We start from the raw sequence: 12,329 nt of genomic DNA on the forward strand, positions 1-12,329 counted from the left end.
TTCTAAAAATTAAAATTGTGATTTACATGTAGGCCAAACTATAAGGCCATCTTCTAATCTGACCACCTGCATAATACAGGCTATTGACCTTTCCTGAATTAATGTTTGTATTATAGTGTAACTTATAGAAAAAGATCCAATCTAAATTTTAAAATTGCCACTGATGTAGAATCTACCACAATCCTTCATAAGTTGTTCAAATGGTTAATTTCCCCTACCGTTTTTAAAAAACCCACTTCCGCGTTATTTCTCAGTATGAATTGGTCTAGTTTCATCTTTTAGTTACTTTATCTTGTTATACCTTCTAGACTGAATCTGCTAGACTGAAAAGTTTATCATCAAAATTTTGTTCCACGTGTAGGTATTTATAAACTATGATGAAGTCATCCCTTGATATTTTCTGTTGCTGTGAAGATATGTCCTTGCTAATGTTGCAGCTGGTCAAGGTGAGGAGTAAGAGTTTCTGGGGACCTTTTAATATCCTCAAATTATTGTGGTATATGGAAGTACCTTGCCACTGGACCCAGAGATTCCAAACACCTGAATGACAGTGAACCAATTGAGCAAAGGACAAGGATCATAAAACTGGAAGGGAGCACAAGAGGTCATCAAGTCCACTCCCCTGCTTTCATGGCAGGACCAAGCACCATCTAAGTCGGGGATGTCCAACCAGTTCTGAAGTAGTAGTCACTATAGTGGCTACTGCTATAGCAAACTAGCCACACTCAAATAACCACACTGTTCAAGCCATTTAGCCACACACAACCAGCTAAATTAGCCACATGTGGCTAGTGGCTAGCATGTTGGACACCACAGATCTAGATCATCCCTGATAGAATTTGCTCTTAAATATCCCAATGGTGGAGATTCCACAATCTCCCTAGGCAATTTATTCTAGTGTTTAACCACCCTGAAAGTTAGGAAGTTTTTCTTAATAGCCAACTTAAACCTCCCTTACTGTAATTTAAGCTCATTGATTCTTGCTCCATCATGAGAAGTCAAGCAGAACAACTTTTTCCCCTCCTTCTTCTACTTGAAAACTGCTATCATGTCCCTTCTCTGTCTTCCCTTTTCCAAACTATATAAACCTACTTCTTTTAATCTTCTAGCATAGATCATGTTTTCTACACCTTTTATCATTTTTGTTGCTCTTCTCTGGACCCTCTCCAATTTCTCCATATCTTTTGTGAAATGTGGTGTTCCGAACTGGACACAATTCTCCAGTTGAGGCCTTAGCAGCACAGAGTAGAGTGGAAGAATTGCTTCTTGTGTCTTGCTCACAACAATCCTGTTAAAGCATCCCAGAATCATGTTTGTTTTTTTTCCTCAGTGTCACATTGTTGATTCATATTTAGCTTGTGGTCCACTATGACCCCTTGATCCTTTTCTTCAGTACTCCTTCCTAGACAGTCACTTCTCATTCTGTGTGAAACTGACTGAAGAAGAAGATTGAATTCCTTCCTAAGTGAAGTACTTTGCATTTGTCCTTTCTAAATATCATTCTATTTACCTCAGACCATTTCTTCTGATTGTCCAGATCATTTTGAATTATGACCCTATCCTCCAAAGCATTTGCAACCCCTCCCAGCTTGGTATCATCTGCAAACTCCATAGGCATACTTGTCTATGCCATTATTTAGGATAGGCTAGAGCTGCTTGCCCTCACAGAACTCTGCTGCTGAACTGGTGGCAGTGGTATTCCTAGGAGGTGAGAGAGAGCATGAATTCCCAGTATGTTATCTGGCATGGGGTCAGATGGATATAAGGAGCTAACAAGTAGTTAGCTTAATCAATAAAGCCTTTTGTCCCTGTAATGTCCGACTGAAGGGGTATTTTTTAGAAGAATTTTTAAAAGGTATCTTTCAAACATTTACAAAAGGCATTGGTTGCTTTCTTGGCACAATTTTCTTTTTTAGTATGATTCTGACTGGGATATAAACCATTTTAGCACCTATGACATGAATCTGGGGCCTGATCTACACTGAGTTTAGGTCAAACTCTGCATTAGGTCAATTTTCTAAACAATGAGTCAATTAAAATCGATTTTGATACTCCTGTTTTTCATGAGGAAAAAGAGTCAATTCAACTTTGCATGCTCGAATTTTAAGGTAGTACAGAGGCAGCGCTGTGAATGTTGACATTCTTGGCCTCAGTGAGGTGTCCCACAGTACGCTGCTGTGATTGTTCTGCACGGGCATCCAGTGTGTAAGGCAAGGGAAGGCTCTGCCTTCCCAAACTGCCAGCCTAGCCCCATCCACACTTCAAACACAGGATGCCTGATGTAGGCGTTGTGGGGGCAGTGTGTTGCTGTCCCCAGCACCCACCCGCCCGGTGCTGGAGAGGCTGGCACAGGTCATGCGGGTGCCCTCCCTTCCCCAGTCCTCTGGGGCTGGAGAGGCCAGGCAGGGCTGCATAGCATGCTCTCCTCCCTCTCCTGGTGCTCCAGGGCTGGAGAGGCTGGGCTAGGCCTGTCTGGTCCATGAGACGTGTCCCCCCCTGGTGCTTGACAGGCCAGTGCGCCGTCCGTCAGAGCTGGAGAGGCTGGGCTGTGTCCCGTGGTGCTCCCTTGTGCATGCAGGAAACGTGAAGAACCAGGAGAGTCATGGTGGATGCGCATGGCAGACATCCAGGACAGCCACATACACAGACATCTCCTTCAGCCCTTGCAGCCGCACATTCCTTCTTCACCAAGTTCCATAGCCGCCTCTCCCAGGGGCCCTAGATCCGCCAGTGCCTGCAGAACTATCAAGAAGTACTCCTTGCAAGTTATGTACTCATTGGCAAGAGCGGCGAGGAGTCCTGTGGCACCTTATAGACTAACTGAAGTGTAGAAGCATAAGCTTTCGTGGGCAAAGACCCACTTCGTCAGATGCATCTGATGAAGTGGGTCTTTGCCCACGAAAGCTTATGCTCCTACACTTCAGTTAGTCTATAAGGTGCCACAGGACTCCTCGCTGCTTTTGCAGATTCAGACTAACACGGCTACCCCTCTGATACTTGATCATTGGCAAGGTGAGCAGGTTCCAAGATAGGGATGTGACTTCCATTATTGCTCCACCATAGTTAGGGAACCCCATTGTGGCAAATCACTTCACTATGTCCTCCATATTTCCCAGAGTCACTATCCTTCAAAGCAGAAGCATATTGATTGCATTGGATACTTGGATCACAATCGCCCAAACTGTAGATTTCCCCACTCTGAACTGATTACCAACCAACTAGTAGTTGTCTAGCGTTGCAAGCTTCCCCAGGACTATTGCCACTCACTTCTCAACTGTCAGAGCAGGTCTCATTCTGGTATTCCTGTGCTTCAGGACATGGAAAAACAATTCACAAGCTTCCATGAAAGTGGTCTTATGCATGCAAAAGTTTTGCAGCTGTTGCTGATTGTCCCATAGCTGCATAAGTACACAGTTCCACAAATCTGTACTTGTCTGATGGCACCAGAACTGGTGTTCCATTGTGTCAAGAAGATTGAATGTTGGCGGCTCAACTCAAGAGCTTCACAGAAGAGTATGTTCATGGCCTCCTAAGAGTCTTCTGAATATATACAAGCATAAGGCTGACAATGGTTAATCTGATTGCCATAATACTTTGGTGCTGAATGGGTTCCATGCTCACCCTGCCATGGTTTCTCCACAGATAATGAAGGAAAAAAGGGCACAAAAAGACTGTATGCTATTGCTTTCAAGCAGGGGGGAGGGAGGAAACAAGTGTAATATGGGATGCTAATGACATGTACCCAGATGCACCTGCTGCACTAGTACGCACTAGAAGCATAACCCAGAATTCAAAGTGGCAGCAGGAACTGTGGGACAGTTACACATAGTGCATCATTTTGAAAGTCAATGGTAACCACCCTATTGGGGATGTACAGCATCAAATTCTTGCACAATGGGAACATGCACCTTAAACTTTACAAAATCGGATGCTAGAAAATCCACCCTAATAAATTTCACTTTACCTCTCAGTGTAGACAAGACCCGTGTTAAGCATTTAAACATGACAAAATACAGGGAGGGAATCAAAGAAACTATACACTTAACTCTGTTTTTTAAAAAAAAAAAAAAAAAAAAAAAAAAAAAAAAAAGGTTGCTGATATAGGCAATGAGCTGCTTACCTGAGTCTGACTGATTGCTATATGGTTGCCATGGAGCGGTGACTGACGTTCTTTTTCTTTATTGTGACGACTGCTCTGTTTGCTGCGTTGTAGCTGCTGCCTCAATTTGGCAATCTGCTGGAAAGACAAAATCAAGGTAAGATGATATGCGACACAGTTAATTGCTTATCCCTTCTTTTACCAAGCAGTGTCATGGAAAATAATCAAGTATTTTCTAGAGCATTTTATAAAGGAACAAGTCTGTTGCTTCTTGCAGCATAGGCATTAATCACTTTGCCTATGCATTAAATTTTTTTCCAAAATACTCACCTTACCAACAATCTCAATTTGAAGGCAAACTCAATTTAAATGCTGAATTTCCTCAGATACTGTACAAAATAACCCCTCTCATTACTTATGCAAACCACAATCATTTCTCTTGACTTGTCTCCTAAAATTTTGTAACATTTCAACTGTTTTGGCATTGGAGAAAATAATTTACAGATTTAATATATTTCCTTTGTCCTAAACAGAGCCAACTTTATCATTGATATTTCCCACCATTGTTGATAATTCTTCAAAATCTGATAACTTAAATGCATTTCTCCATTCCAGAGAAGATATCCAACATATATCATTAACCTACCGATATAAATTCTATTTTAAGATTGCCCCAGGTAAACCAATTCTCTCTAGCAATGTGCCAATGACTTAAAAAAAACCCTACACAGTGCTGCCTATTCAAAGATTAACACATTTTAAGGTCAAAAGGGACCATGACCATTAGTGGTCATTTACTCTGACCTGCCACATAACACATTACAGAATTTCACTCAAGAATTCCTCCTACATCAAACCTGATAATTTCTGACTGAATACAATAGCACATCTTTTAAACACATCTGCTCTTTAAATAAAGACTTCATATTTGTGTGCTAAGACTTGCGTTCCATTGTAAGGGTCATCATTTTGAACTTTTGGTTTTCATTCTCTGTGGGGTCCATAAGATGAAACAATAGTTTCATTATGCTAAATTCAAACTATCTGTCGCATAGCTGAAGTGAGTCAGAGAAGTTCCTATTGTACCATAAAGAATCCTTTTAGGATATCCTGCCACAAGAAGGTGATCTGAAAAATATTCTCTGAAATATGCCTTTTCGAAGAAAATTCTAAATACAGCATTAAGTACCACCACAAAAGAAAAAGAGATGGCTGCACATATCACAAGAACCAGTAAGGGAGCATATATTACATACACTACATTAAAATTTTAAGATCAGATCAGATCAGAATTTTATGATCATCCCATCTGACATTCTGCACATTGCAGGCCACAGAATCTTACCTATGCACTTGTGTAATAGAGTGCTAGTCTTTGGCTGAGTTACTGATGTCTTCAAATCATGATTTAAAGAAATAAAGTTACAGGGAATTTACCATTTACACCAGTTTAAACCTGCAAGTGACCCAAGACTCATCTTGCTGTACAGAAAGATAAAAACCCCTCATGGTCTCTGCCAATCTGAAGCGTAGTGCATCAGATGCTAGCATAGCGTCTTTGCACTGGGAGCACTTTTTAAAACCTGGTGAACCAGGCATTTTAGCTCCCAATTCAGCACATGTTCGAACAACTAATAACTAGAACTAAGAACAGTAACTGGTTTAACTAACAAACTCTCTAATGTTAATTTTTTTTTTTATAAATACGGCTAAACTACTAAGTATTAACTAACTAAAGTAAGACACTAAGAAAACCTAATGAACTTTTAACTTTGTTTGTACAATGGAGTAGTCTCTGAGGAGAGACAACGGAGCTACATCAGCAACTGAGGACGGTTGAGAGGAACTAGCGAGGGGCTGGACCGCGCAACGAGAGAAAGGGCGCGATGGCGTGCGACGGCTACTGTGCAGGCACGGCACAGCCAACTACAGCTATGAAAAGCCTCCGACCAGCGGTGCCGGGATGAGCCCAACACGTGGAGCACCCATGCGGACCACTCGAAGAAGAACCTGAAAGTACAGCCAGAATGGATGATATCCAGCATCCATTTGCCAGCTATTGCCCTCCATTTTGGAGGGAAACTGCTAGGCATTCACCAAAGCAGAACTCCAAGTCAGGTGCAGATGGTATCAACCTTGGTTTGCACCCTGAGTGTCCCATCAAAAGTATCTGTTAGTTTGGGGTGAGGCTGAGTAGCTACAGTAGAGATAGAAGGGGAAGTGTTTCTCAATTTTTGTACCTTTTGCTGTTTGTGAGGTGGTTCATACGAGTGCTGATAGCAGAATGGCTATATGAAGACCTTAGCTTGTTAGACTACTTATGGTTCTTCCTTTTCAGGACTTGTGTATTCAGAACCCAGGGAACGGAGGGTAGCCCTAGAATATTTTAGTGAATTCAACAACTTATCTGTCTTCTAGTTCAGATGATTGATCTCAAAGGGCTAGTCTTGCATAGTATTCTGTAGTTCCTTGGTGAACCTTGAAGAGTGTAGCCAAGATTCCTAGTGCATCACTACAGCATAGGAATGGCCAAACTTACTGATGCTCCTAGCTGCATGAGATAAACTTGAGAAGTTCAAGAGTCACAAGACATGTACAACCTGCCCTCTGGGACAGCACTTGCTGCAGCACAGAGCTTCCACCCTGAAAACCCCCTTTAGGGCTAAAGCCCTTACACCAGGGGTGGACAAGAAGACAGCGGTGGTTTGCCAGGGTTAGCCCTGGGGGGGGGGGCTATGGGGGGGAGAGGGAGACAACAACAGAATCTTAGCTCAGGTGTCATGATAAGTGTGACCCTGAGAGCATCCCAATGCCAGAAGGCAAGAGGCTTCCTGATACCTAAATAGTGAGTTTCAGCTGGCCTGACCAGCCCAGTGTACTATAACTCACTGTTGTCATAATCTCTGTCTAAAAAGGTACCATGTAAGGCATATATAGACTGGTGACACACTGGTGATCAAAGTAAAAGTGTGAATTGTATTCATGCTATATGTAAAACTAAAAGATTTACCCAGCATTGCTCTGGTCCTTAACCCCATTAAACTGTGAACAATAGATAACTACTCTCTGGGACTGGCTATCCAACACAGTTATGCACCACCTTATAGTAGCTCTTATCAAGTTCAAAAGAAACAAAAGTTTTTCTTCCACAGGTTGACTGTGTGCTGAGTGAACTCCTTGCCAGATGATGCAGTGACGGCTAGAATTTTTCAAAAAAGAGCTAGATAGATTCATGTAGGTTTGCTCCATCAATGGCCATTAGCCAGGATGGGTAGGAATGGTATTCTTAGCCTCTGTTTCACTGGAGGTGTGTGACAGGGGAGCGATCTCATGAGGATTACCTGTTGTGATCCCTCCCTCTGGGACATCTTGTATTCACTACTATTAGACAGGATACTAGGCTAGATGGACCTTTGGTCTGACTCAGTATGGACGTTCTTATATTCTTGCCACATCTACATTGTATTTTCCTAGTTTATTGATAAGAGATTATGAGAATGTATCAAATTAAGGATGTTAAATATCAATTAATTTACTAGTCAAATAGTCAATGAAATTTCCATCCGCTACTCAACTAGTCGACAGGCATTTCCGCATTCCTCCTTTGAAATGTACAAAAGCTGCGTTCAGCCTGGGCCAGCGGGACGTCCCGCTGACTCCAGGCTCTACGCAGGTGCTTCCACTTAGGGTACTTGTGAATTTTAAAGTGGAAGTGCCTGCGTGGAGCCCAGAGTCAGTAGGACTTCCCATTGGCCCCAGGCTGCACACGGTGCAGCAGCTTTGAGATGTACAAGAGTTCCCAGCAGGGGCTCTTGTGCATTTCAATGCAGAAGTACTCGCATGGAGCCTGGGGTCAGCGTGGGACTCAGAGTCCCTCGCTGACCCCGGGCTCCACACAGCGCTGCTGCTTTGAAACGCCGCGGTGTTTCAAAGCAGCAGCACCACACGGAGCCGGTACCCCAGGCTCCGTGCAGCACTACAGCTTTGAAGTATCCTCTCTTCCCACCCCTTGCTGCCCCTATGTGACAGAGGCAGCAAGGGGGGATGGGGAGAGAGCGACTAGTCAACTGGACTGGCCGATAAGCATTTACTTATCGGATAGTCAATTAATCAAATAGTCCTTAACATCCTTATATCAAATGCTTTACTGAAGTCTAAATATAATACATATACTTCATCCTTACGCAGAAGACTTGTTATCCTATCAAAGAAAGTTATTCTGTTGGTTTTACATGATTTGTTCTTTACAAATCCATGCTGGCTGATACTTATCACCTTATTATCTTGCAGATGTTTGCAGATGGATTCCTTCATTGTTTGCTCCATTATCCTTCCTGGCACAGAAGTTAAGCTAACTAGTCTATAGTTTCCTGGGTTGTTCTTATCTCCCTTTTTATAGATGGGCACTATATTTGCCCTTTTCCAGTCTTCAAGAATCTCTCCCATCTTCCATGACTTTTCCAAAGACGATAGCTAATGGCTCAGATACCACCTCAATCAACTCCTTGAGTATTCTAGGATGCATTTCATCAGGCCCTGATGACTTGAAGACTTCTAACTTTTTAAAGTAATTTTTAACTTGTTCTTTTTCTATCTCCTTTTCTCCAACATTCACTACTGTAGGCATCCAATCACCACCAACCTTCTTGCTGACAACCAAAACAAAGACATTGTTAAGCACCTCTCCCATTTCCACATTTTCGGTTATTGTTTTTCTTCTTCATTGAGTAGTGGGGCCTACCCTGTCCTTGGTCTCCCTCTTGCTTCTAATATATTTGTAGAAAATCTTCTTGGAAGGAGGTGCATGGATCATATTCAGAGAGGGCAAAAGCCAAATCTTGTTAGGAGGCAAAAAAAGGGACTGGCTTACCAAAGACCCTGGAGCTGCAATGGAAATATGAAAAAATGGGGGAGCAGAGTAGGAGTCAGACAGATTGGATAAGTAACTGGAAAGTGATAGACTGGAAACTGACCTCAAAGGCCTGGGCAGAATAGGGCTGGGATGAGAGCCTAGGATATAGTGGGTGGAGGAAAGAAATTGAATTGGTTTGAGGAGCTTAGGGAGTCCAGACAAGTAAACTAGGATTGGCTGGGCAAGGAGATTGAATTGGCTAGCTGGGCAGGGGAGTAAACAGAAAAGAGAGGACAGATAAACATGGTGGGTGCAAGGAAAGGATCAGGCTTGGAGGGAAACAAAGTTAACAAATATATGTGAATTCCATTATCACCAGCTATTTCACCTCCCCACTAGTGATTTGCCACATCAAAGGATGACAACCTGATACTTATGGAGGTTAGTTACCCATAAATGAAGGTTCTTCAAGATGTGAGGTCCCTATCTGTATTACACATGTGGGTATGCATTTGATCCATGCACCTGAGATCAGCGAACTAGTAAGTACTATCTGTTGCTCCAACCCTGTGCCATGTTGCTCATTATACTTAATACTAAGCTTGAAAGGGGTGGTGTGGACCGACCACATCTCCAGTTCCTTTTCTCCAGCGAATCCAGGAATGATCCGAAGCAGAAGAGGAGGACAGGTAGTGGAATAAAAATAGGGACAGCACATCTCAAAGAAATACAAGTTATAGATGGAACTCTAGGTTGCTTACATCTTCACGAAGCATTAGGCTTTAGTCCAAGCCTCTTCTGTAGAATTACAGACATCTATAGCATCTGCATCTCAACATCCACCCGCACTCCTGCACTTGTGCATGCTGCTTATCTGTCACTCATGCATGGAATACACATAGGGATCAGTACTCACGGGAAAAATGGAGGCTGCTGCCCTATACATGTACTTCTTTAAAAAGAAACTAGTGAGGTTCCCTATGCTTCAGTGACATGGTCCCACATCCTATCTAGGGGAAGCAGATGAGCTAACTGACAGAAAAAAAAAATACAAAGACCTGGTATGTGGTGGATTTTGTTTTACCAGGCTGTTCATGGCTTGGAATCTGTCCTTAGGCAAGCAGGAACTAGAGATGTGAAAAGTTAACCAATTAACCGGTGAACATCACCCTTATAGACTCATAGACTCCAAGGTCAGAAGGGACCATTATGATCATCTAGTCTGACCCCCTGCACAGTGCAGGCCACAAAATCTCACCCACCCCTCCTAGAATAATCCTCTCACCTATATCTCAGATATTGAAGCCTTCAAATACTTTGAAGATCCCAAGATGCAGAGAATCCTCTAGCTGTGATCTGTACCCCATGCTACAGAGGAAGGCGAAAAACCTCCAGGGCCTCTGCCAATCTACCCTGGAGGAAAATTCCTTCCCGACCCCAAATATGGCGATCAGCTAAACCCTGAGCATGTGGGCAAGACTCATCAGCCAGACACCCAGAAAGTTCTCTATAGTAACTCCTATCATCCCACCATTGACCTATTTCCCACTAATAATGAATGGTCAATTAGATACCAAGATCCTGTTATCTCATCAGACCATCCCCTTCATAAACCCATCTAGTTTAATCTTGAAACCAGATAGATCTTTTGCCCCCACTACTTCCCTTGGAAGGCCGTTCCAGAACTTCACTCCTCTAATGGTTAGAAACCTTCGTCTAATCTCAAGTCTAAACTTCCTACTAGCCAGCTTATATCCATTTGTTCTTGTGTCCACATTGGTATTAAACTTAAATAATTCCTCTCCCTCCCTGGTATTTATCCCTCTAATATATTTAAAAAGTGCAATCATGTCCTCCCTCAGCCTTCTTTTGGTCAAAGTAAACAAGCCAAGCTCCCTGAGTCTCCTTTCATAAGACAGGTTTTCCATTCCTCGGATCATCCTAGTGGCCCTTCTTTGTACCTGTTCCAGTTTGAATTCATCCTTCTTAAACATGGGAGACCAAAACTGCACACAGTATTCCAAATGGGGTCTCACCAATGCCTTGTATAATGGCACTAACACCTCCTTATCCCTACTGGAAATACCTCGCCTAATACATCCCAAGATCGTATTAGCCTTTTTCACGGCCATGTCACAATGGCGGCTCATAGTCATTCTATAATCAACCAGGACTCCGAGGTCCTTCTCCTCCTCCGTTACTTCCAACTGATGTGTCCCCAGTTTATAACTAAAATGCTTGTTATTAATCCCTAAATGCATAACCTTACACTTCTCACTATTAAATTTCATCCTATTGCTATCACTCCAATTTACAAGATCATCCAGATCTTCCTGTATGATATCCCGATCCTTTTCTGAATTGGCAATAGCTCCCAACTTTGTGTCATCTGCAAATTTTATTAGGACACTTCCACTTTTGGAGCCAAGATCAGCAATAAAAAGATTAAATAAAATTGGCCCCAAAACTGATCCCTGAGGAACTCCGCTAGTAACCTTCCTCCAACCTGACAGTTCACCTTTCAGTATGACCTGCTGTAGTCTCCCCTTTAACCAGTTGCTTATCCACCTCTCAACTTTCATATTAATCCCTATCTTTTCCAATTTAACCAATAATTCCCCATGTGGTACTGTATCAAATGCCTTACTAAAGTCGAGGTAGATTAGATCCACTGCATTTCCTTCATCTAAAAAACCTTAATGGTGGTGCTACAGATTCTGGTTAACCATTAACAGGTGAAGGGTTGGACCAGCTCCCCACCTGCCACGGATAGGAAGCTGCTCTAGGTCCGTGGGGAGGCCTGCCATAGAGATGGGCTACTTCCGTCGTCCAGAGCAGTGTCTGTCCACAGTAGGCCCAGGTGCCCCTGCCTGCAGCAGGGAGGCAGCTCCAACCTTACCTCTTAAGGTGGGGGAGCAGTGTCCCCCCCCCCACTCTCTTCAATCAGTTAAACAGTTAAACATAATGTTTAACCAATTAAAACGGGATTTTATATCTTTAATAGGGACTCACACACAGATCTGTAATATCTAATACAGGGATCACAGAGACCCCAACAGAGGTAGTATGATGGATCAGCCAGGAAGTAGACCAGCGACATAGCCCCAACCAAGCTGAAAGTGTAATCTAGACAAAGGAGTTCTGGCCAACACTGTAACCACGTGGAGAGGCATGCATAAAGACAATGCTGAAGGAATGGGATTCCCCCTCTCAACTTGCACTACATCCAAGCATCAATAACTAACACACGAGGCAAAAGGTACACTGTCTGAGAGTAAGACACTGAGGTTACAGTTTGTTTAGCTGTTTAAGTGGGTTGGAGCATGTTTCTCTAATTATACTGGATGCTCAGTATATTGTGCCACTTCTGTAGATAGA

The 12,329-nt window shown here is 42.9% G+C and overlaps 1 protein-coding gene across 2 annotated transcripts in view; it reads right to left on the reverse strand.

The window, feature by feature from the left end:
• Positions 1-12,329, reverse strand: part of GLCCI1 (glucocorticoid induced 1) — an 88,068-nt gene that overhangs the window by 32,902 nt on the left and 42,837 nt on the right. Inside the window, exon 4 of one of the 2 annotated variants that reach the window (XM_075922316.1) lies at positions 4,121-4,234. In XM_075922316.1, the coding sequence (XP_075778431.1) occupies positions 4,121-4,234 (114 nt within the window). Of the gene's footprint in view, positions 1-4,120; positions 4,238-12,329 lie in introns of both variants that reach the window. The other variant, XM_006114515.3, reaches the window with a different exon arrangement.

Source organism: Pelodiscus sinensis, chromosome 2 (assembly GCF_049634645.1).
Source record: "Pelodiscus sinensis isolate JC-2024 chromosome 2, ASM4963464v1, whole genome shotgun sequence".
NCBI classification, from domain to species: Eukaryota; Metazoa; Chordata; order Testudines; family Trionychidae; genus Pelodiscus; species Pelodiscus sinensis.